Raw genomic sequence first — 26,337 nt, 5'->3', positions numbered from 1 at the left:
TCCAGGCCAGAAGGCTCATCATGGGCAGCACCTTCCGGATATTGGGGCTCCTGAGTGCCAAGCTTGTGCCCCAGCTGATGACCTGCTCTCAGTTCCCTGTGTTTCTTTTTGAGTTCGGTTTTTGAGCACAATTGGCAGCTCTCAGAGGTTTCTCTGGCTCTGATCTCAGAACTCACTCCTGGCAGGGATGGGTTGGGCAACCTTATGGGAAACCGGGGTTGCTCCTGGCTCTGCACCCTCAGAAATGCACACTGAGCATTCTGCACACTCCTGGAGGGCCCAAGACACCATATCAGCTGTCAGGGCCCTAACCAGTGGGGCTACATGCAAGGCCAAAGCCCCCCGCCTTGCTATCGCTTCGGCCCCCCGTTCCAAGTTCTCAATCCCTGTCAGCAGCAGGGCCATAACTTTCGCAATCATTCCTTCCTAGCCTCCCCGCCCCAAACATTTTCCTGCTTTCCAGTAATGCTGCCAGTTGCTTTTCCCATGTAGACTCGTCCTCCTACTTTGGGCTTCCCAGAAGTCAAGCCACGCCCCCGAGTGATTAGCCGCCCCGCCGCGCTTCCGCGTTGGTCCGTTATAGCCACGCCCCGAAAGAATTGAGCTCCGCCCCACCTACTCCTATTGGCCATCCATATAGCCACGCCCACATCCCCACGTAGCCCCGCCCAGCGCTATATATACCAGCCCCACCTCCTCTCCCGCGGGTCTCCCTCCGAACTTGCAGCCCTGGCAGTACTGCACCGACGCTCTGAGGCTATGTCAGCGGAACTCGACCTGTGTCCCCCTGAACCCTCAGGATCGCCTCGCACGAACCCCCGCGGGCCGATGGCGTCTCTGAACGACCTGCCGGACTTGGTGCTGCTGGAGATCCTCTCGCTCCTCCCGGTGCGCGAGCGGGTCCGCAACGCCAGGTGAGGTGGGTCCAGGGGTGCCTGAGATCTGAGCCCTCTTGGGCCGTTCTGACTCGGGGTTCACTTCCTTCCCTGCCCTCAGGGTCTGCCGGCGCTGGAAGAGGCTCGTGCGGGACCCCTTGATGTGGCGACACGCCGACCTGCCCCTCAAGGAGGTATGGGGGAGCAGCCCCTGGGACCCCGATCTGGGCCAGGGAGGGGGCCACTAGAACCTGGTGTTAGGGACACATCTTCAGGGGGGATCAGAACGCACAGGGCCCAGCTAGCATCTGGAGTGAATTGACATCCCGGGAAGGGCAGCTAAGCAACCAGATCCACAGGCAACTCTCGCAACAGAAAGAATAAAAATTGGGCTTGAGCGATAGGCCAAGTGTGGGGGGCGATTGCAGGGCATGCGGCAGATCTAGGATCCCTTAATCCCGGGGCCTCCCCCCTCAGCAAACCTGTCACAGGTTCCTGAGCACAGTGCTAAGATTTGCCCTAATCAGGGCTGGATGTGGCCGAAAGCCAAATATATATATAAACATAAATATAAATATAAATATATATGGTGCTGGAGACATCACAGAGGGATGCGAACTTGCCTTGTATGACAGGACTGGCACCTCAAGAAAATTCTTTTTGTTTTGTTTTGGGGCCACACCCGGTCACACTCACGGGTTAATCCTAGCTATGCGCTCAGAAATGGCTCCTGGTTTGAACACCGGAAAATCGAGCCACAGCCCCTTCCTAGGTGACCTGCATGCAAGGCAAATGGCCTACCATTTGCGCCACTGCTACGGACCCTCTTGGATATTCTTGAGCACTGAGCAGAAGTAACTTCTTGAGCTCTTCTGCTTTGTTTCCAACAAATTGAGTGGGTCTTAAATTTTTTTTTATTTTGGGGGCTGGAGCAATAGCATAGGGGTAGGGCATTTGCCTTCACGCTGCTGCCCAAGACAGACCTGTTAGAGCCCCAGAATACTATATGGCCCCTAAAGCCAGTAACGATTTATAAGCGCATAGCCAGAAGTGCATCAATGGGTAAGGCCCAAAAACCAAAAAAAAAAAAATTATTATTATTTTTATTTTGAGCATGGAGATTTGAACCATACCTGGTATTAATCAGGGGCTACTCTTGGCCTGATGGGGGCATATTTGGCACACTCCTGGGGATGCACAGAAAAAGTGGCATTGAACTCCAGGGTCCCGAGTACCAAACTTACTCCCCAGATAGGAACTAGCTCTCTAGCCCCACCCCATTTTTAAAGGTTTTTTTGCATCTCAACTTGGACACTCAGGGATTCCTCCAGTCACTGCACTCAGAAATCACTCCTAGCAGGGAAGGGGAACCCTATAGTATGCCAGGGATTGAACTTTGGGCAACCACATGCAAGGCAAACACCCATCCCTTTGTGCTATCACTCTGGCTCTGCCCTGAATTTTGGGGTGTAGTTTTTAGACACCACCAGAGTCCTTTATGAAGGAAAACAGCACTGGCAGACCAACATGTGGGTCCTCAGCATGTTGTAACAGGTCAAAATGGGTGATGAAACATGCCCGGTATGAGTCATAACCGGGAAAAAGCAGAATTTGTGGAGAGTGAATTGATACGTTGTGCGAAGGGTGAGACATAGATAGAGACACAGATAGAGAGAGACAAAGACAGAGTGAAACTGCATGTTTAGACGGCAAGTATGTGTATAGGCCCTGGCTTACAGGATCTAGGGCCACAAGGCTCACCCAGTGGATGGAAAGAAACAGGGAGCAGCTGGGCCCCTATGTGGGGGGCTGCCCATCTCCAAAACCAGATGGATCACAGACTCACCTTTACCTACCACTCTAGGTGCGCTTCAAGATCATCTGGCATGTCCTCCGTCGCTACATAAGGTTCAACCTGCAGTCGCTGTACCTGCAGAGCTATGTTCAGTCTCGCTCCAGGAACCACACCACGTTCCATAGTATTCGGCCGGAGCTCTTCAAGGTGCTGGGCAAGAAGTGTCCCCGCCTGCAGCGCCTCAGCATCCGTTTGGCTAAACTGCTCATCATGCCCATGGCCAGCCTGCCTCGAACCCTGCGCCGGCTGGAGATTCACAGCTGTGACATCTCCCTGAGCTAGATGGCTTGTAAGGAGGACGAGGGCGCGCTGCCTCGCCTGGAGCAGCTGGTGCTGGACCACGTGCCCACCTTCCAGGACTGCCACCTGGGGCGCCTCACTTGCTTCCCTGCGCTGCGCTCTCTCATCCTCTGTGGCACTTACAGACTCACCCAGGAGGGGCTGGACAGTGGCCTATGTGAGCTGAGCCACCTGCAGAGGATCGAGGTGCTGGGCAGTCTCATCTCCACTGACTGTCCTGCAGGCCATCAGCCGCCACCTTCGAGATGTGCGCCACATCCGGGTGACTGTTGGGACCCTCACAGCCACCGGCCTGGAGGCGCTGGAGGGGCTCCCCATGCTGGCCAGCCTCAGTCTTCTCTCGACATGTGGTACTGGTGAATTGTGCCTGATCCCATTTGCAGCCCTCCTCTCCTCCTGCCTCACCTTGCCCCGGCTGGGGGTCCTGGAGCTGCAGGGGCAGGGCTGGGAGGGGCAGGAAGCTGAGTCGATGCTGAAGAAAGAGCTGCCACACTGTCGGGTCATTGTTGGGGCGGCTCCCCCCAAGACCACAGACTGGTGGAGGTACATCAGCAATCCAAAGAATTCTAACAAGTTCCCGCTGGGATGTCTGTCCACATTACGGGTCGGAATCCGGAATGCAAGGTATGTTTGGGGAGCCTAGAGTTCATAGGTGAATCTGGAACTCGATCTGCTCTGGGTCCCAGTTGATTGCCGGGAAGGGGACACTGTCAGCTTCTCAGAGACCTGCCCCCCACCCACATCCTGAAGTGGGGAAACTGACTCTCAGGGTTCAGTAGGCAAGTAGCAAACCCAGAGCCTCCTAATGCCTCCAGGAAGCCAATCTTCTTCCTTTGGGGCACAGGATGGGAGCCCCTGAGTGAGGGTGAGATTCAGGTTCTGCCTTGGGCAGTGAGATCTGAGATGATGGTTGGTTAGCAAATGCAGGCTGTCTATGGTCCGGGGTACAAAGGATGTGAACGTTCCCCAAGTTTCTAAAATTTCTTATAGTTCTCACTCATTCCCTAGTGTTTTATTTTGTTTTCTTTTCTTCTATATATTTTCTTTTCTGTTTTTTTTTTTTTTTATCACACCGGCAGCACTTAGGGGTAACTCCAGACTCTGCCTTCAGAAATCACTCCAGCAGGCATGGCATGCCAGTCACTTGCTTATAGTAATCAAGGTCACATGGCACATCCCTGCGAAGAGGGAAATGGGGAGCAAATGTGCTCCTATGTGGGGGGCTGCCCAACTCAAGCTAAATGGGGCACAGGCTCATCTATTACCTGCTTCCCCTCTTTTCTCTTCTAGTTGCCTCCCAAGGGTATATGACATGTCCACCATGGCATATCGGATGTCGCCGACATTCTTTGCAAGTATAAGGGCATTGGCAGACAAACCTAAGGTTTACAAGTTTCCTAAAGGTACTATTTCACGACAACCCCCACAGGCATTGCATGAGTCTGCATATGGCTGATCTGCTGCTCACCCCCATAGCCAGCCTGCCCCACACCCTGCGAGACCTGGAGATGTACAGCTGTGACATCTCTCTGGTCTGGATGGCACATGAGGTGGACAAGGGCGAGCTGCCACACCTGGAGCAGCTGGTGCTGGACCAAGTCCACACCTTCCTGGACAGCCACTGGGGACACCTCAACTGCTTTGGACATTGTGCAGTCACTCATCCTGGGTGGCTCCTATTGGATACTGGGGCTCATGAGGGCCAACATTGTGCCTCATTGATGAACTAGCTCTTTGGCTAGTTTTTTTTTTATTTTATAGTTTTGGGGCCACAACCAACAGTGCTCAGTGGATCCTCCTGGCTCTGAGCTCAGAACTGATTCCTGACAGGCGTGGGTTGGGGGAACCTTTGGAAAACCAGGTATTGGGCCTGGGTTGCCTCGCTCCCGGATTGGTCCTCACTAAGAGCCACGCCTCTTACTGATTTAGCTCCACCCCTCTGTATATAAACCTGCTCCTTGGCCTCAGAAGCAAGCCACTTGCCTAACTGACAGTCACTTTTGCAAGGCTGGTCTTAAGCCCTCAGACCCCCCCCCCCCCGGAACCGCCCCATCTTCCCCATCCCAATCTTCTTCCTCCCCCCCCCTTCCCCATGAGCCGCCCCATCTTCCCATTCCCCCATGTCCCAGGAACCATTCGGAGGATTCCCCTGCAGGCTGATGGCGACTCTGAATGACCTGCTGGACTTGGTGCTGTTGGAAGTCTTTCTCCTCCAGGTGTAGGACCGGGCCCGCATATCCAGGTGAGCGAGGGTTCGCGGGGCTCCCTGAGCTCTGAGCCCTTCAGGGGTCTTTCTGACTGCAGTGTGTTTTCCCCACTGCCCTAAGAGTCTGCTACCCCAGAGAGGCTGCCAGGAAGAGGCTCCTGCAGGACCCTTGGATGTGGTGACACACCAACCTGAAACCCTACAAGGTAAGAGGGGCGCCCCTTTTTACCCCATCAGGGCCAATGACGGGGCCACTAGAATCAGGTGTTTTTGTGCTCCATTAAATTAAAGAAATCTTTTTTTTTTTTTTTTTTTTTTGGTTTTTGGGTCACACCTGGCAGTGTTTAGGGGTTAATCCTGGCTCTACACTCAGAAATCGCTCCTGGCAGACATGGGGTACCATACGGGATGCCAGGATTCGAACCACTGTCCTTCTGCATACAAGGCAAACACCCTACCTCCATGCTATCTCTCCAGCCCCTAAATTGTAGAAATTTTAACAATTTTTATTTAAGGGCCGGAGGAATAGCATAGGGGTAAGGCGTTTGCCTGGCACCAGGCTGACACAGGACGGAACTGCATTTGATCTTCAGCATTTCATATGGTCCCCCAAGCCAGGAGCAATTTCTGAGTGCATAGTCAGGAGTAACCCCTGAGTGTCATTGGATGTGGCCTACAAAAACAAAAAAAAAAAAGTGGCTGGTGAGGTGGCACTAGAGGTAAGGTGTCTGCCTGGCAAGCGCTAGCCAAGGAAGGATGGTGGTTCGATCCCCCGGCATCCCATATGGTCCCCCCAAGCCAGGGGCAATTTCTGAGCGCTTAGCCAGGAGTAACCCCTGAGAATCAAACAGGTGTGACCCCCAAAATAAAAAAAATATTTTTTTTTTTTTTTTTTTTTTTGGTTTTTGGGCCACACCCTGTGACGCTCAGGGGTTACTCCTGGCTATGCGCTCAGAAGTTGCTCCTGGCTTCTTGGGGGACCATATGGGACGCCGGGGGATCGAACCGAGGTCCGTCCTAGGCTAGCGCAGGCAAGGCAGGCACCTTACCTCCAGCGCCACCGCCCGGCCCCTAAAAAAAATATTTTAACATTTATTTTGTGAAGGCCAATTTGAATCATGCCAGGCAGCATTCAGTGGCTTGAATGGCTGGTTATTCAAGAGGCACTGCCGGTGATGCTCAGAGAAAATGGAGGTGCTGGGCATTGAACTCCATGCTCCTGAGGACCAAACTTCTGCTCCAGAAATGAACTAACTCTCAGGCCAAGCTTTGTTTTGTATTTGAGTTGTAATTTGGACCTTAAATGGAGGTACTCAGGGCTTCCTCCTGGTTCTGTGCTCAGATATTGCTGCTGGCAGGCAAGGAGGCTCAACGAGATGCCAGGGATCAAATCTGGGTCAACCAAATCCAAGCCAAACACGAACTCCACTGTGGTATCACTGGTTTTAAGGGGTTGTTTTTGGACAGTGCAACAGTCCGGAATGAAAGGGAACAATACTTTAAGCCACTGTGTGGGTCCACAGATTGTTTTAACAGAGATGAAATGATGAGGAAACCTGCCTGGAAACATGTTCTAATTAGGGAACAGGAGGGGGGGAGAGAGGGAGAGAGAGAGAGAGAGAGAGAAAGAGAGAGAAAGAGAGAGAGAGAGAGAGAGAGAGAGAGAGAGAGAGAGAGAGAGAGAGAGAGAGAGAGAGAGAGAGAGAGAGAGAGAGAGAGAGAGAGAGGACCAGTATGTGGCAAGGCCCTTGCTTATAGTATCTAGAGCACAAGGCAGAACCAGGGGAAGAAGGTGGTGCTTGCTCCTATCTGCATGGTGCCACCTCCCTCCCCAAGGGGGCAACGCTCACCTCTGATCTGCCACTCATTCTAGGTGCACCTCAAGATTGTCTGGCATGTCCTCCTCCACTGCATAGGGTCCAGGCTGCAGTTGCTGCACCTGAAGGGCTACCAAGTATTGAGCACCTCAGTCTTCATGAAGTTGCTGGTCCTCTTCAAGGTGTTGGGCCAGAAGTGCCCCCACCTGCAGCGCCTGAGCCTGCACTTGACCAAACTGCTGGTAACCCCCAGGGCCAGCCTGCCTCACACCCTGAGCCAGCTCGAGATACACAGATGTGACATGTTCATGTCCTGGATGGAATGCATACCTGGAGTAGCTGGTGCTGGACTGTGTGCCCTCCTTCCAGGACTGCCACCTGTGGTGACTTAGGTGCTTCCATTGTTGTACTGGCTCATTCTGGGTGGCACCTACTGCCTCACCGAAGCAGGACTGGACAGGGGCCCCTGCAGAAGATTGAGATGCTGGGCTGGACCATCTCGGCTGACAGTGCCCTGTGGGCCATCAGCTGCTACTTTCGAGATGTGTGCCACATCCGGGTGACCATAGAGGGCTTCTTGACCAGTGGCCTGGCATCAATGAAAGTAATCCCTATGAGGGGCCGGGTGGTGGCGCTAGAGGTAAGGTGCCTGCCTTGCCTGTGCTAGCCTAGGATGGACCACAGTTCGATCCCCCGGCATCCCATATGGTCCCCCAAGCCAGGAGCGACTTCTGAGCGCATAGCCAGGAGTAACCCCTGAGCGTCACCGGGTGTGGACCCCCCCAAAAAATAGAAAGTAATCCCCATGCTGGAGCACCTCAGTCTCTTGGCACCCTCGCTGCAAAACTGCTCTCCTCCTGCCTCACTTTGCCCCAGCTGAGGGTCTTGGAGTTGCAAGAAATATGCTGGCAGTGGCAGGAATCAGCGGTGATGATGAGGAGAGGGCTGCCCCACTCTCGGGTCATTGTCAGAGCTGGTCTCCCCCAGACCATGGAGTGGTGGAGGTCAACCAGCAAACCACTGAATTCTTGCAAGTTCCCCAAGATACGATGAGCACAAGGATAGGACTGTGGATTCCGATGAATATTGGGGAGCCCATAGCCCATAGAAGAATCTGGAACTTGATCTGCTGCAGGTCCTACGAAGTTGCTGTGGGTGGGGTACTGTCAAATTCTCAGGGACCTGCCCCAACCCACGTCTGCAAGTGGCTTAACTCAGCTGTGTGGATGGCCCAATAAATTGGGACAAGACGCTCATCGACCTTGTCATCCATTCAACTCAGACCTGTTGAATTCCTTTCTCCAAAGTGGAATGTCCCTGGGGGAACTCACAGAACAATATTGCGGTCCTAGCTGTGCCCTGGTCTGATTTGTGCTTCTGTGGATTTGGAAAACATAATCCCTGGAGATGACTGGGCACAGAATTCTTGGTAAATCTGTTCACAGTTTTTGTTTAAAGTCATTTCAAATAATGTATTCAAGGAAAAGTAAAAACATTTCTTTGAGATTTACTTGTCATGTGTCATTTAGCTTACCTTTCACAAAGACATTTTTGGTTTAATTTAGAGGGCCACATCTAGCTATTCTCAGGATTCCCTCCTGGTAATGGGGTGGCAAGATCTAAGAGGGTGCCAGGAATCACACCCAGGTTGGCCACACACAAGGCAAAGGACCTCCGTGCTGTACTATCGTTCGGATCTCTGCAAAGACGCATTTTGTGTGGATATACCACAGCTTCCTCACCTGTAGTAGATGGTCCTCTTTATAGCTGCTTGCAGCTTTTCCCACCACTTTGCATCAGTCTTCCACAATGTCTTTTATTACACTATGTGTATAAGCCACACGAAAGTTGGACTGGTGGACTGGCTGGTGGAGCATTTCTTTGCTTGAAAATGTCTGGGTGGGCTTGAGAATTGGCACAGATAATAACAAAAGATCTATTGGCAAAGCCTAAGCCACTGGGGCCAAGCCTCCAGCGTTACCCACATGCACCAAGGTAAGGGCAGAACTAGATCTGGTGCAGCAGCCCCACCCCACCCACCACCCCAGATGAATGTGTGATTTTTGGTGCATATTATGTATTTGCAAGCACAGCAATGAAAGGTACTTAAGTATGGTGGGCAACCCCTAGCACTTTCAGCACTCTGTGGGATCCCCCCACAGGACCGATGTGCGCCATGCTTGGCAGCTGCGTCCCTAGGAGGGCTGTAAGCAAGTTGTGAACACCAGGACCACGTGAGCACATATTCGACCACCACCACCAGAACATGCCTCCCTGCTATACAACAGCAATAAAAGGGAGGGAGGGAAAAGACCATTTCATCGTCTTCCTTTTTTATTCCAGGCTCATGATGAGATTCTATTTCATGGCTTTATTTCTAATTTGCTTTTTACTAAGGAGAATATGCATTTTGGGGGAGGGATTGGTTGATATACCTGGTGGTGCGACAGGCTTATTCCTAGTTCTAAATTCTGGGGTCACTCCTGCCAGGGCTCAGAGGACCATATATGATATTGGGGAACTGAGCCCACGTTGGCTGTGTGCAAGACCAGTGCCTTCTTAATGTACTCCCTTTTTTTTGTTTTGTTTTGTTTTGGGTTGGGGCCACATTCAGTAGTGTTTCAGGGTTCCTGCTAGCTTTGAGCTCAGAAATCGCTCTTGTTAGGCTCGAGGACCATATGGGATGCGTGGAATTGAACTCAGTCTGACCTGGTTTAGGCTGCATACAAGGCAAATAAATGCTCTAGCACTGTGCTATTGCTTTGATCCCACCTCCCAATACCCTTAACCTCACCAGGCTCCTCCTCTTTCTCCTAGGGAAGGAGCAGATATCAAAATCTTTCACCTTGCCCAACACAGGCGGGAAAGTATGAGATGCTCCCAGTAGTAAAAACAGATATTGGGGTTTCTGTGTACCAAGCTTGTGCTCCAGATTAACAAATAGCTTTCTGGCTCTTGGTGGGTTGTTAGTTTTTAGTTTTTTTGAGGGGGCCACACTCAGTGATGATCGGAGTTCCTAATGTCTCTGCACTGAGAACTCACTCCTGGTAGGATGGCGACCCTATGGAAATTCTGGGTCGAACTTGGATCAACTCCTTGCAAAAAAAAAAAAACAAAAAACAAAAAACAAACCTCACACTGTGCTATTGGTCCAGCCCCCTTTGGATTTTTAGGATTTGTTTTCTGGACACACCACAGGTCAGGCATGGAAGGATATTATTCTTGAAGACCACTCTGTATGCCTGTATGTGTTGTAACAGAGACCAAAACTGGCTGGGAACCATGTTCTAACTTGTCCTACAAGTGTCCTGCAAGGAAAAGCAAGAACTTCTAGGGAGTGGCTAGATCCAATGGGGAGAGTAGAGAGAAACAGAGACAGAGAAACAGAGAGAGAATGCTTAGAAGGCATGCTTGTGTAAAGGCACTTGCTTATAGTGTCCAGGGTCACAAAGCTCATTCGGGGAAGAAAGAATCAGGGAGCACCAAGCTCCTATTTAGGGGGGCTATCCATCTTTAAAACCATATGCAGGGCCGGGCGGTGGCGCCAAAGGTAAGGTGCCTGCCTTGCCTGCGCTAGCCTCGGATGGACCGCGGTTCGATCCCCCGGCGTCCCATATGGTCCCCCAAGCCAGGAGCGACTTCTGAGTGCATAGCCAGGAGTAACCCCTGAGCGTCACCGGGTGTGGCCCAAAAACAAAAACAAAAACAAAAAACAAACAAACAAAAAAAAAAACCATATGCAGCACAGACTCCCTCTTACCTTCTTCCCTTTCTCTCTAGTCATCCTAGGGTCTTCCCAAGAATATGTGACATGTGTTCTTGCACATAGGATGAAGCCTGCCTCGAACCCTCTGCCAGCTAGTGACACACAGCTGAGACAAATTCCTGGTTTTGATGGTGCACTGGGAAGCCTGGGTGGGCTGCCTTGCCTGGAGCAGCTGGTGCCGGACCGGTGCCCACCTTTGAGGACTGCCATTTACCTTTATTTAAAGAAACCCGCAACTTTATTTATTGATTAATTGGTTTTGGGGCCACACAAAGCGGTACTCAGGGGTTCCTCCTGGCTCTATGCTCAGAAATTGCCCCTGGCAGGCTGGGTACTATATGGGATGCCAGAATCGAACTGTGTCCCTCTTGGGTTGCATGCAAGGCAAATGCCCTACCTCTGTGTTATCTCTCCACCCCCTGCCACCTACCTTGCCCCAACTGCTTCTGGGCACTGCTCTGGCTCATTCTGTGTGGCACCTACCGAATATTGGGGTTCATGAGTGCCAAGTTTGTGCCCATTGTTTGGGCCACAACTGGCAGTGCTCACAGTTCCTCCTAGTCTGAGCTCAGAACTCCCTCCTGGCAGTCTTGTGTTAGGGTTACTCTGTGGGAAGCCAGGCATTGGGCCTGGATTGACTGCTTCAAGGAAAAACACCCTCCCCACTGTGCTATATCTCTGGCCCCAATTCTGTTTTGGGGGGGAGTTGTTTTGGGAACCCAATGGTCCGCCATGGATGGGGACAACACTTGAAGGCCATCCTTTTGGTCATTTCATGTTGTGAGTGGGATCAGATGGGCAGGAAAACATGCCCTACATGTGTCCTATCCTGGAAAAGGCAGAACTTCTGGGAAGTGGCTGCATCCAAATGACAAAGGACGGGGACACACACACACACACACACACACACACACACACACACACACACACAGTCATAGAGACTGACAGAGATAGAGAACTGCTGGATTCCAATGTGGGGAGAGAGAGGGGGGGGAAGAGAGACAGAGAGAGAGAGAGAGAGAGAGAGAGAGAGAGAGAGAGAGAGAGAGAGAGAGAGAGAGAGAGAGAGAGAGAGAGAGAGAGAGAGCGAGCGCATATGTACTAAGGGAGTTCTTGCTTTGCGTGCTGTAGCTTCTCTGCTCCTCACATGCCCCCCCCCCCTTGGATTTCAGGCACTCTGGCCCTGTCCAAACAAGTAAAACAAACTTTATTTAACTAAAGATGGACATCATACTCGATTCCTCTTTGTGTCTATTTGTTTCTTTGATTGGCGCCACAACTTTGGACTCTCTGAGGTTGCTCCGGTGTCTGCACCCTCAAATATGCACACTGCAGGCTCTGCACACTCCTGGAGGGCCCAAGACACCATGCCAGATGTCAGGGCCCTAACCAGGAAAGGCCACATGCAAGGCCAAAGCCCTCTCTGCCTTGCGATCTCTCTAGTGCCCTGTTCCAAGTTTCCAATCCGGCAGCGGGGATTCCATCAATTAGCAGCGGGCAATCACTTTCGCCATTATTCCTTCCTAGCCTCCCCGCCCCAAGTATTTCCCTGTTTGCTGGTGATACAGTCCATTGCTTTTTCCCTGCAGGCACATCCTCCTAGCAAGGCTTCCCAGAAGCCGAGCCACGCCCCCAACGAACGTAGCCCCGCCCATCCGCCCCGCTGATTGGTCATCCCTATAGCCACGCCCCTCAACCATTCTAGCCCCGCCTCCTTGTGAGGTTGCACCGACGCTTTGACGCTGCTGCCAGCGGATGTCAACCTGTGTTCCCCCAAATCCCCAGGATCGCCTCGGGGACCCCGCGGGCTGATGGCGTCTCTGGACGACCTGCCGGACCTGGTGCTGCTGGACATCCTCTCGCTCCTCCCGGTGTGGGAGCGGGTCCGCAACGCCAGGTGAGCGCCGGTCCCGGGAACCCCAAGAGCAGGCCAGGCCTTGCCTGGGCCGTTCTGACTCGGCGTTCGCCCCCCTTTCTCCCTCCCTGTCCCTCAGGGTCTGCCGCCGCTGGAAGAGCCTCGTGCACGACCCCTTGATGTGGCGACACGCCGACCTGCGCCTCCGGGAGGTATGGGGGGGCTCCCCTGGGACCCCGATCAGGGCCAGTAGTGGTGGCGCTGCAACCTGGTTTTAGAGGCGCATCTTCATGGGGGAATGAATGCAGGGCCCAAGGAGCATCTGGAGTGAATTGACATGTTGCAGAGGGCAGACGAGCAACCGGATCCACCTGCAGCTTTCGCAACAATAAGAATAAAAACTGGGCTTGAGCGATAAGACAAGTGTGGGGGGGGCAATAGAGGGCATGTGGCAGATCTAGGCTCAGTAATCCCCCCCAAATCTGAGTACTGTGCACAGGAACCTGTGGTGGGTGTCTCCCCCCCCCCCCCCCCCCCCGCAAATCCACCACAGGTTCCTGTGCACAGTACTCAGATTTGGTGCTAATCACGGCTAGGTGTGGCCGAAAGCCAAATATATATTTAGACATGGTGCCGGAGACATCGCAGAGGGAGGCGAACTTGCCTTGTATGACAGGGCTGGCACCTCATGGATATTCTTTTTTTGTTTTTTGTTTTTTGGGTCACACCCGGCAGTGCTCAGGGGTTACTCCTGGCTCTAGGCTCAGAAATCACCCCTGGTGAGCACAGGGGACCATATGGGACGCTGGGATTCGAACCACCGTTCTTCTGCATGAAAGGCAAACGTCTTACCTCCATGCTATCTTTCCAGCCCCCTCTGGGACATTCTTAACACTGCTCTGACACCAACATGTGTCGGTTTTGATATGACATCCTCATAATGAGGAAATGGCAACAACTTGGACTAAGAGCAGGTTGTCTTACCTCACCTCCTAACAATCAGATGAATTCAGAAGACAAGCCATTCTTTGATTGGTAGAAAAGCCAGCTTCAATATCTACAGAAGACTGACTGTGATAACCATGACTGGGCAGAACTTATCCTGGCACCAATCAAAAAAGACCCTAGTCTAGGCCTTGGCCTATGACGTGTACGACAACCAAGATCTCTAACCCCAGAAGTCTGAATGAGACAACTGCAACTGAGCAGATCTTCTGGAAATATAAGGAAAGACTCTATTCTATGCTTTATCCTAGGATCGGGGCAAAAACCAACAACAGAAGACTGATTAAAACAACAATGATGGGACAGAACTCCTAGAACCATAAAGAAAGACTCCATCCTAGGCTCCATCCTTTGACCTGTGCAAATACCAAGACCTCTAGCTACAGAGGCAGGATTTTATCATCCATGATGGAGAGAAAGTTTCCAGACACCACCAAAGGATCAAGGGGAGAGTAAAAGAAGTTACTCCCATGTTATTCCCATGACAGTATACTTCAAGGGTGGAGAAACCCTATATCTCTTAGGCCAAGGGAATTTCCTTTCTAATTTCCCCAATATTTACTGTGCCTATGCAAGGAAAAAAAAAAGAGAGAGGCACAAATTAACTATATATATTTTTGGTTTTGCTATTTATGTTATATGTTGCTTGTTCCCCCCCTCCATGGGTTTTCTTTTCTTTTCTTTTCTTTTTTTTTTTTTTTTTAAATTTCAGGACTCTGGTTATTGTGTGGTTGGTAACTTTATTGCTGTGGTGCTTTTCGAGTTTTTTAAAAAAAATTTTAGTATTGTTGTTAGGTTTCTGCCTTTTCCCTTTCTTCTCTAAAACTTATATTTATAGCCTCTAGTCTAGAAGGTCTCCTCCCGTTTTTTGCTTCTTTGATTTTTTTTTTTTTTTTGGGCCACACCCGGCGTTGCTCAGGGGTTGCTCCTGGCTGTCTGCTCAGAAATAGCTTCTGGCAGGCACGGGGGACCATATGGGACACCGGGATTCGAACCAACCACCTTTGGTCCTGGATCGGCTGCTTGCAAGGCAAATGCCGCTGTGCTATCTCTCCGGGCCCGCTTCTTTGATTTTTGCCCCATTTTATTATTTTTTTCTTTTCTTCCAACAGAACCACATAATTTGAACCATCTTATCTCACCTCACAAATTGAGGGGGAAATAATGGAGGGTACCAAAACCAGACAGTCATATGAATATTAATTAGAAATAAAAAAATGATCAGACATGCTAGACACAGAGAAGACCTCTTATACTAGCAACCTAGGTGGTAAAGGAGGGGGATGTGGGATGCATGCTGGGAACAGGGGTGAAGGGAGGACAACATTGGTTGTGGGAGTGCCCCGATTCAATATCACGGTGTACCTAAAAAATTACTGTGAAAGATTTGTAATCCACTTTGGTCAAAATAAAAATTAAAAAAAAAAAAAGATTTGGGGTGGGGGCGGAGCAACAGTATAGCGGTAGTGCATTTGCCTTCACGCTGCTACTCAGGACAGACCTACTTGATCCTGGGGATCCAGTATGTTCCCCCAAGCCAGGAACAATTTCTAAGTGCATAGCCAGAAGTAACCCCTGTGTGTCATTGGGTGTGTCCAAAAACCAAAAAAAAATTTTTTTGAAAATGTTTTTCTTTATTTTGAGAATGGGGGATTTGAACCATACCTGGCATTAATTAGGGGCTACTCTTGCTTCGTTGGGGGCATATTTGGCACACTCCAGGTGATGCACAGAAAAAGTGGCATTGAACTCCAGGCTCCTGAGTACCTAGCTTGTACCCCAAATAGGAACTAGCTCTCAAGCTTTTTAAGTTTGCTTTTGGATCTGAGCTTGGACACTCGGAGTTCCTCTGGGCTGTGCACTCAGAAATCACTTCTGGCAGGGAAAGGGGACCCTATGATATGCCAGCAATTGAACTTGTGTTGACCACACTCAAAACAGACACCCACTCTTTTGTTCTATCTCTCTGACTCTACCCTGATTTTTAGGGTGTAGTTTTTAGACACCACAAGAGTCCTGTATGAAGAGAAACAGCACTGGCAGACCACATGTGGGTCTTCAGTGTGTTATACCAGATCAAAATGCATGAGGAAATATGCCCAGCATGTGTCATAACTGGGAAAAGGCAGAATTTCTGGGGAGTAAATTGATTTGTTGTGAGGGAGAGAGGGACATAGATAGATAGAAACAGAGAGAGAGGGGCCCGGAGAGATAGCACAGTGGCGTTTGCCTTGCAAGCAGCCGATCCAGGACCAAAGGTGGTTGGTTCGAATCCCGGTGTCCCACATGGTCCCCTGTGCCTGCCAGGAGCAATTTCTGAGCAGACAGCCAGGAGTAACCCCTGAGCACCGCCGGGTGTGGCTCAAAAACAAAAATAAAAACAAAAAAAGAAACAGAGAGAGACAGAGGGAAACTGCATGTTTAGAAGGCAAGCGTGTGTACATGCCCTGACTTACAGGATTTAGGGCCACAAGGTTCACCCAGTAGATGAAAAGAAACAGGGAGCAGCTGTGCCCCTATGTTGGGGGGCTACCCGTCTCCAAGACCAGACGTGTCATAAGCTCACCTGTTACCTGCCTACCTCTAGGTGCAATTCAAGATAATCTGGTATGTCCTCCGCCGCTACATAAAGTTCAACCTGCAGTCGCTGTACCTGCAGGGCTACGTGCAATCGCACCCCAGGTGCCGTTCCACGCTCCATAGTATTCCGCCCGAGTTCTTCAAGGTGCTGGGCAAGAAGTGCCCCCACCTGCAGCGCCTCAGCATCCGTTTGGCTGAACTGGTCTCCATTCCCATGGCCAGCCTGCCTCGCACCCTGCGCCGGCTGGAGATTCACAGTTGTGACATCTGGATAGATTGTAAGGAGGACGAGGGCGCGCTGCCTCACCTGGAGCAGCTGGTGCTGGACCACATGCCCACCTTCCAGGACCACTACCTGAGGCGCCTCACTTGCTTCCCCACACTGCGCTCTCTCATCCTATGTGGCACCTACTGGATCAGTCAGGAAGGGCTAGACAGAGGCCTCCGGGAGCTGAGCCACCTGCAGAGGATCGAGGTGCTGGGCAGCCTCATCTCCACTGACAGTGTCCTGCAGGCCATCAGCCGCCACCTTCGGGATGTGCGCCATATCCGGGTGACTGTTGGGACCCTCACAGCCACAGGCCTGGAGGCGCTGGAGGGGCTCCCCAAGCTGGCCAGCCTCAGTCTTCTCTCGACATGTAGCACTGGTGAAATGTGCCTGATCCCATTTGCTGCCCTTCTCTCCTCCTGCCTCACCTTGCCCCGGCTGAGGGTCCTGGAGCTGCAGGGGCAGGGCTGGGAGGGGCAGGAAGCTGAGGCGATGCTGAAGAAAGAGTTGCCCCACTGTCGGGTCATTGTTGGGGCAGCTCCCCCCCCAGACCACGGACTGGTGGAGGTTCATCAGGAATCCAAAATATTCCAACAAATTCTCGCTGGATTGTCTGTCCTCACCATGGTTTGGAAACCGGGATAAATGGTATGTTGGGGAGCCCAGAATCCATAGATGAATTGGGAACTCGATCTGCTCTGGGTCCCACTAAGTTGCCAGAATGGGACACTGTTAGCTTCTCAGAGACCTGCCCCCCCCCCCCAACATCCTGGTGGGAACTGACTTTCAGTGTTCAGTAGGCAAGAAGCAAGTAGCAATCTTGGAGCTTCAAAATGCCTCCAGGAAGCCAGTCTTCTTCCCTTGGGGCACAGGATGGGGGACCCTGGGTGAGGGTGAGATTGAGGTTCTGCCTTGGGCAGTGAGATTTGACGTGACCGAGGATTCCCATACCTCTTAGTTGGCAAATGCAGGCAGTCATATGATCTGGGGTACAAAGGATGAGAAGGTTCCCCAAGTTTTCTGCAGTTTCTTATAGTTCTTACTCATTTCCCAGTTTTTTTGTTTTGTTTTGAGTCCGTCTATATTTTTTTTTCCTTTTGTGTTTGTGTGTGTATGTGTGTGTCACACTGGGCAATGCTCAGGGGGTACTCCTTACTCTGCCCTTAGAAATCACCCCTGGAAGGCACAGGGAACTTTATGGGATGCAGAGATTCAAACCACCTTCTGTTCTGAATTGGCTGCTTGCAAGGCAAATGCCCTACTGCTATGCTATCTTTTCAGCCCCTAGGTTTCCTTTAGCTCTTCCAGAAACACATGTTATTTTGTTGTCCAGAAACTGTGGGTTTGCTAAGTTGTCACATATTCCTAGAGCAGGGTGGGGTGGTGTTGCATCTACAGGGTGGTAGCCAGGATAGCCAGAGGGAGGGCATTTTCCTGGCCTGGCCTGACTCATGTTTGATATCCAGCATCCCATAGGTTCTCTGGAGCTTGCCTAGAGTAAATGCAGTACCTGAGTTGATTCTTGAGTTCTGCTGGTGTGACCCATTAATAACGCATGTTCTTTGGGCACCATATTTTTTAGTAGGCAAGATGCATTCAAGCCATGAAGGGACCTGATCTTGATCCAGGAGAATTTCAGACTCCAGACAGCTCACTGGGTCCACAGTGACAGAAGCTGGTGGGCTGGGGAGAGGGTGTGGGTGGATATCCCCAGGAATTTGAGCTAGGTGCTGAGAAAGGCACCATGGAAAGCACCAGGAATCCGAGTTATTCCCCCTTGCCAGAGCCTAGGTGGGAATGAATGAGATGCTTCTAGGAGCAACATGGATATTGGGGCTCCTGAGTGCCAAGCTTGTGCCCCAGATGAAGAACTAGCTCTCTGGCCTCAGGTGTTTTTGTTGTTGTTGTTGTTGTTGTTGTTTTTATCAAACCTGCTGATGATTAGGGATTCCTCCAGAACTCTCTTCATGGCATAATGGAGACCCTAAGGGAAGCCATGGATGGAACTCCGGTCAATGGCTTGCAAGGAAAACATGCTGCCCACAGTGCTATAGCTCCAACTCCACCCTGTTTTATGGGGTGTAGCATGAAATAATTAACGATGGGGCTGGATGGCAATGGATGGAGGCCTTTGTGCTTAGGCCCCAGCCACGTGGCTTCATCCCCCATCCAACCGGTGGGTTCCTGGCCCAGGTAATCAGCGTAATCACTCACTCACAGGCAGGCGTCAGGAAGCAACAACTTTATTCATGCCCTATTCACCACATGTGTATGGCCTATCTCATAACCTTTTAAGCACAGCAATACTTTGCTAGCCCTGCATCTTATAATTCAGTCATCTTCCTCCGAGAGCCCAGCAGGGCCAAAAGGCAAAGCCCCTTAATCCCCTGGCTTCCGGGTTTATCTACCTATTCCAAGACCCCTCCCAGGAATGGGCCGGGACTTGCAGGTAAGGTTCCACCTATTATCCGGTTCCCAAGACCCCTCCCAGAAATGGGTGGGTCTCAGATAGGTACCCTACAATGGGGGATTGTTTTTGGACACCCCAACAGTCCAGGATGGATGGGAGAACACTTGGAGCCCACCTGTGGATCTCAGTGTGTTGTAACAGAGAACAAGGTGGCGGGGAAACATGTCCTGCATGTCCTACATGGAAAAGGCAGAACTCCTAAGGAGTGGCTGGATCCATTTGTGAGGAGACACAGAGACACATAGAGATATAGAGATAGAGACAGAAAATAGTCGAATTTCCAGGAGAAGGGGAGAGAAAGAGAAATAGAGACAGCGAGAGCACATATGCAAGGTATGCTTGTATCTAGTCACTATATTATAATAATCTGGGAGATATGGCACACCTATGGGAAGAAGGAAATGGGGAGCAGCTGTGGTCCTATGTGGGGGGCCACTCATGTTAAGCTAGATGGGGCACAGGCTCACCTCTTACCTGCCTCCCTTCTTCTCTCTCCTAGTCCCATTGCAAGAAGTGACTTGGCCACCATGGCAAATAGAATGAGGCTGGCATCGGCAGTCCCACCTCAGGATTACAGGTTTCCTCAAGGTACTATTTCAGTACAGCCCCCACCTGCATCGCCTGAACCGGCACATGGCCCACCTGCTGCTCATCCCGATGGCCAGCCTGCCTCGCATCCTGTGCTACCTGGAGATGACAGATGTGACATCTCTGGTCTGGATGGCACATGAGGAGGAGGATGGTGCACTGCCACACCTGGAGCAGCTGGTCCTAGACCATGTGCATACCTTCCAGGACAGCTACTGGGGGCACCTCAGCTGCTTTGGACATTGCGGTCACTCATCCTGTGAGGCTCCTACTGGATATTGGGGCTCATGAGGGCCAACATTGTGCCTCGGTTGATGAACTAACTCTTTGGCCCCCCCTTTTTTTTGCAGTTCATATTTTTGGGGCCACAACCAGTAGTGCTCAGTGGATCCTCCTGGCTCTGAGCTCAACTGATTCCTGATAGGCTTAGGTTGGGGGACCTATGGGAAAGCAGGGATTGGTCCTGAGTTGACTGCTTCAAGCAAGACACCTTCCCCCCCCCCCGCCCCCGCTATCTCTCCAGCTCTGCACTTGTTTTTAGGGTTTTTTTTGGGGGGGGGGGAGGGCACTCCAACAGTCTGTTATGGAGTGGGACAACAGCAAGTTGGAATCGGACAGGCGGAGAAATATGCCCTGCAGTGTTCTAACATGGAAAAGGCAGAACTGTGGGGGGAATAGGAGAAGGGAGAGAGAGAGAGAGAGAGAGAGAGAGAGAGAGAGAGAGAGAGAGAGAGAGAGAGAGAGAGAGAGAGAGAGAGAGAGAGAGGCATTGACAGGGATCTCAAAGGGGAAGAGTGAGAGAGAGAATGCATACTATGAAAGTTCTTGCTTTGCTTGCTGTGGCCTCCCGGGCCCTCACATGGCCCTCAGATCCCAGGCACTTTGGCCCTGTCCAGAAATAAAAATAAATATTTAACTAAAGATGAACCTAACTCCTGGTCTCTCTCTTTGTTTGTTTGTTTGTTTGTTTCTTTGGTTGGTGCCACAGCTTGCTCCATTCAGGGGTTGCTCCTGGCTCTGCACCCTCGTAATGCACACTGCACACTCCTGGTGGCTCAGGAGTTCCTCTGGGGTGCCTTAGCTGTGACCCTCTCTTCGTCCCCACCCCTTCCCTCCTTAGGAGTTTGGTCCCCTTTCTAGCAGTACCTTCAGTCTCCTTCGCCCCAGTCCTAGGCCTCTTCTCCCCAGCCTGGCTCTCGGATTAGGCCTCACTCATAGCCACGCCCCTTTAAGATTTAGCCACGCCCCTCTGTATATAAACCCGCTCCTTGGCCTCAGAAGCAAGCCACTTGCCTAACTGCCATTCACTTTTGCAAGGCTGGTCTTAAGACCTCTGACCCCGGGAACCTCCCCGTCTTCCCCATCCCCATCTCCCGCCTTCTCCCATATCCCAGGAGCCAGGAGCGAATTCTGAGCGCATAGTCAGGAGCAACCCCTGAGCATCACCGGGTGTGGCCCCAAAACCACAGAAAATATTTTTTTATTTTAAAATTTATATTTCAGGGCCCGGAGAGATAGCACAGCGGCGTTTGCCTTGCAAGCAGCCATTCCAGGACCAAAGGTGGTTGGTTCGAATCCCGGTGTCCCACATGGTCCCCTGTGCCTGCCAGGAGCTATTTCTGAGCAGACAGCCAGGAGTGACCCCTGAGCACCGCCGGGTGTGGCCCAAAAACTAAAATTTATATTTCAAAGGGCGATTTTAATAATTCCAGGACGCATTCAGTGGCTTCTCTGGCTGGTTATTCAGGAAGTAGTGCCGGTGGGCATCAAACTCCAAGCTCCTGAGTACCAAACTTATGCTCCAGAAATGAACTAACTCTCAGGGCCCAGTTTCGTTTTGTTTTTGAGTTGTATTTTGGACCTTAAATGGAGACACGCAGGGCTTCCTCCTGGCTCTGCAGTCAGATATTGCTGCTGGCAAGCAAAGGGGCTCAATGGGATGCCGGATCTGGGTTGACCACATCCAAGCAAACACCAACGCCACCGTGCTGTCACTTGACACCTCCCTGGTTTTGAGAGGTTGTTTTTGGATAGTGCGAAAAGTCCAGGATAGAGGGGGGAATACTTTTAAGCCACCATGTGGGTCTACATATTGTTTTAACAGAGATGAAATGAGTGAGGAAACATGCCCAGAAACATGTGTTCTAATGGGGGCAAAGGAGAGAGAGATACAGACAGATACACACACGAACACACACACACACACACACACACACACACACACACAGCCCGAGTGTGTACAGACCCTTGCTTATAGTATCCAGGGCACAAGGCACAGCAGGGGAAGAAAGAAACAGGATCTACTGTGCCATCTCCAACCCAAAGGGGACAACACTCACCTCTCATCTGCCACCCCTCCTAGGTGCACCTCAAGATTGTCTGGCATGTCCTCCACCACTGCATAGGGTCCAGGCTACAGTGGTTGCTCCTGAAGGACTACCAAGTATCGAGCACTTCAGTCTTCATGATGTTGCTGGACCTCTTCAAGGTGCTGGGCCAGAAGTGTTCCCACCTGCAGTGCATGAGCCTGCACACGGCTCATCTCCATGGCCAGCCTGCCCCTCTCCTTGCACCGACTGGAGATGCACAGCTGTGACCTCCCATGTCCTGGATGGAGCAGCTGGTGCTGCACTGCATACCGACCTTCCAGGACTGCCACCTGTGGTGACAGCTGCTTCCAGGGTTGTGTTGACTCATTCTTGGTCGCACCTACTGCCTCACCGAAGTAGGGCTGGACAGGGGCTTGCAAGAGCTGAGTCCCCTGAAGAGAATCGAAGTGCTGGGCTGCACCATCTTGGCTGACAGTGTCCAGCATCCTGCTGTCACCTCCGTGACATGCGTCACTTTCGGGTGACCATCGAGAGCCTGTTGTCCAGTGTCCTGGCATCACTGGAGGAGATCCCCATGCTGGAGTGCCTCGGTCTCTTGGCAACAACCCATACCTGGGACGTGTGCACCCTCGCTCCAAACTGCTCTCCTCCTGCCTCAACTTGCCTTGGCTGAGGATCCTGGAGCTGGTCTCCCCAGATCATGGATTGGTGGAGGTCAGCAGCAAACCGCTGAATTCTCGCACGTTCCCCAAGATGTGATGAGCACAAGTATAGAAGTGTGGATTCCGAGGTTTATGGGGGAACCCATAGCCCATAGAAGAATCTGGAACTCGATCTGCTTGGGGTCCCACTAAGTTGCTGAGATTGGGATACTGGCAACTTTGCAGCGACCTGCTCTGCACCCTAGGTCTGCGAATGGCTAAACTGACACTCTGTGTATTCAGTCACCAAGTACCATTTCCTGTCCTCCTAAATGTCTCCAGAAAGCCAGGGTACAGGATGAGGACATGAAGGTGAGTGTGAGGTTCACATTCTACCTTGGGCAGAGAGATATGACAGTTCTAGAAGGATTTCTACAACCCAAAGCTGGCCTAATGCAGACTGTCATATGGTCCGGGGTACAGATTGCTAAGATGGTTCCCAAAGGCTCTCTGTTCTATCTTCTTGTTTTTCTTAACTCATTTTCTAGGTTTGGTTTGTTTTCAAAATAAAGATTATGATTTATATGTATTATACAAAAAATACAAGTTGTTTTGTTTTCCAAAAAATGCAATGTGTTCACTCAGTGGTCAAATATTCCTAGACCAGGGAGCATCAGTGCAATAATACAAGGCAGGGAGGGCGTTTTCCAGGCACCGGCCATTTGGGATCCATTTCCAATATGCCCTTGGGTCCCCTGAGGCTGCAGGAGTGATTTCTGAGTGCAGAGCCAGGAGTAAATCTGAGCACTGCCGAGCGTGGCCCATTAATAATTTAAGTATTAGCATGGTCATATTAGACTTTAATAGAATATGATTTTAAATGTTAATATACAAAGTATTATATTTACATAACATAAATTCATATATAGTTTTAATAGCACATAATTATATAATATATGAACCTCTTGAAAGACACAGGTATAGGGCCCTGTGGCCCTTGAGCCCCCCATCATGAGAAGAATGTTGCTTTTTTGTCTGGGAAGCCACACCTGGCCTGACATCCAGAGGCCACTCCCAGAGGCGCACGAAGGCCCAGTGCTGTGGATTGAATCTCCCAAGCCACGCACCTTCCCCTGATGCCCTCTCTGGTCCGAGAGGTATTCATTCTAGACTCTAGCTGCAGTGAGCGTTCACCAGTTCACTTGCCTTGCAGTTGTCAGACATGGGTTCGATTCAGGCATCCCATAGGGCCCCGAACACCAGGAGTGATTTCTGAGTGCAGAGCCAGGAGTAAACCCTGAGCATCACAGGCTCTGGCCCCCAATCAAAAGCAAAAACAGGGTCCAGAGCAGTAGCACAGTTTTAGGGCTTTTGCCTTGCACGAGGCTGACCCAGAACAGACCTCGGTTCCATCCCAGGTGTCCCATAGGGTCCCCTAAGCCAGGAGGGATTTCTGAGTGCTTAGGCAGGAGTAACCCCTGAGGGTCACGGGATATGGCTCAAAAACCAACCAACCAACCAACCAACCAAACAAACAAACAAACAAACAAACAAACAAACAATAAACCAGTCCCTGCGCTTGGCCTACACCCAGCAAGTTCCACTTGGTGGGCAGCATCAAGAGGGAAAGGGGCAGAAATGGAGAGCTTCTCAGAGCTTCTTCATGTGGAAGATCTGTTGTGTTGAAAATTTCCTCTGGTTCCATGCTCAGGGATCAGTCCAGATGTGGCCCTGGGGGGATCCTGTGGTGTGTTGACATCGTGCAAGGCAAGCACCTGAGCCACTGCAGAGCACATATGGGCTGGATCTGGGGGCAGCAAACTCTGGTGCCAGTTTTCCCCCCGAAGGTTCTAGGTTGGCTTCCAAAAGTGGGCCATATGGAGGTGCTGGAAGGAGAGCAGGAAGGAATAGAAACCGAAGTGAAAAGATCCCTGGGAGTTGGGTTGAGGTTTGGTTATCCCACAGCGCCCAAAAGGGATAGGGAATCCCATGATAGGAGAAGTTGAACCAGTTATGCTGTTCCACAGTAAATAATGCACACAGACCAGAGGGTAAATAGAGGCCAGAGGTCCATCACAAGCCAATTACCAACCAGCCAGCGGCTCCAATTCAGGAGCTTCTCAGCCAACAAACCCCAAAGCAGAGGCAAAAGACTTGGCTTAGCTCCAGATCGGTTGTAGTACCGTGTTTCGCCAGGTGATGGTAGTACAGCAACGACTTAGTCATGTTAGTGACACTGGTCATGTCTTGCTTGGGCAGGAAATTCAGAGAAATTTAAATTCTCGAACAGGCCAGGGAAAGAGAGAGGCTCAGGCTGCCTTGCAGACTTGGTTCAATCTCCAGCATTCCATATGGTCCGATTTCTGAGATCAGAGCCAGGAGTAGCCCTGAGTGCTGCAGGGTGTGCCCCCTCTGAGAGAGAGAGAGAGAGAGAGAGAGAGAGAGAGAGAGAGAGAGAGAGAGAGAGAGAGAGAGAGAGAGAGAGAGAGAGAGAGAGAGAGAGACAGAGACAGAGAGAGAGAGACAGAGAGAGAGAGACAGAGAGAGAGAGACAGAGAGAGAGAGACAGAGAGAGAGACAGAGAGAGACAGAGAGAGAGACAGACAGACAGAGAGACACAGAGAGAGAGACAGAGAGACAGAGAGAGACAGAGAGAGAGGAGAGAGACACAGAGAGGAGAGAAGAGAGGAGAGAGACACAGAGAGGAGAGAAGAGAGGAGAGAGACACAGAGAGAGACAGAGAGACAGAGACAGAGAGAAACAGAGAGAGGAGAGACAGAGAGGAGAGAGACACAGAGAGAGAGACAGACAGAGACAGACAGAGACAGAGAGGAGAGAGACACAGAGAGACAGACAGAGACAGAGAGGAGACAGAAAGAGGAGAGAGAAAGGAGAGAGAGACAGGAGAGAGGAGCAGAGAAAGAGAGAGAGAAAAGGAGAGAGAGACAGAGACAGAGAGAGACAGAGAGACAGAGAGAGAAGAGAGAGACACATAGAGAGGAGAGAGAGCGGAGAGACAGAGAGGAGAGAGACATAGAGAGACAGACAGAGACAGACAGACAGAGAGAGACAGAGAGAGGAGACAGAGAGAGGAAGAGAGAGGGGCAGAGAAAGAGAGAGAGACCGAGGGGCATTGACTGCAACAGTGGGGCACTGCTTCATTTGCCATACACCAGCCAACATCCCTCCTCTCTCAATAATCCAAGTAAGACCGAGGCAAAAATTAACACGCAGTGTCTAGGAGGTATCGTAAATGCAGGGCAAGCAATACCCTGACCCAGAATTTCATAGCCCCTAGGAAACAGGCCCAAGGGCGTGGTCTCTGTGGGGCGGGGAAACTGGACCTAGGGGCGTGGTCTCCGCGAGGGGTGTGGTCTCAGCTATGATCTAGTAACAGCCCAGGACAAAGTCTTATGGGGACAGGGAGAAGGGGCCCAAGAGGCAGGACCCTGAGGGCGAGGTTTATTAGAGGGCGTGGTTCGTAATGGGCGGGGCGAAGCATGGGGCGGGGCTTCAACCAAGGCTGGTGAGGCCTGAGGGGCGTGGCCACAACCAGGACTGGACTGCCTCTTGGGGGCGTGGCCTCGTCCCAGGTCCTTAAGCAGGGGGCGTGGCTAGGCGGAGGGGACCAGAGTCTGGGATCTCTGGTCTTGAGACCCAGGATGCTGGGGAGACAGATGGCATTTTGTGGGTTCCTGGAGCTTAAGAGGCAGCTTTGAAGCTGAACATCAAGGATGTGCCTCAGCCGCTTCTTAAGCTGGACTGATTGATTCCTTTTTCC

The 26,337-nt window shown here is 51.3% G+C and overlaps 1 protein-coding gene across 1 annotated transcript; it reads left to right on the top strand.

Moving 5' to 3' along the window:
* The first annotated feature begins 20 nt into the window (after positions 1-20).
* Positions 21-22,181, top strand: LOC126030151 (F-box/LRR-repeat protein 12-like). The gene is given in 7 exon segments (XM_049788334.1): positions 21-117; positions 728-914; positions 12,814-12,886; positions 16,267-17,064; positions 17,066-17,175; positions 19,567-19,777; positions 21,948-22,181. Coding segments are annotated over 7 exon segments (1,710 nt in total).
* Positions 22,182-26,337: the final 4,156 nt, after the last annotated feature.

Source organism: Suncus etruscus, chromosome 15, assembly GCF_024139225.1.
Source record: "Suncus etruscus isolate mSunEtr1 chromosome 15, mSunEtr1.pri.cur, whole genome shotgun sequence".
Classification (NCBI taxonomy): domain Eukaryota; kingdom Metazoa; phylum Chordata; class Mammalia; order Eulipotyphla; family Soricidae; genus Suncus; species Suncus etruscus.
Note: the sequence above shows the minus strand (reverse complement) of the source record. Positions and strands in the feature narration are given on the sequence as shown.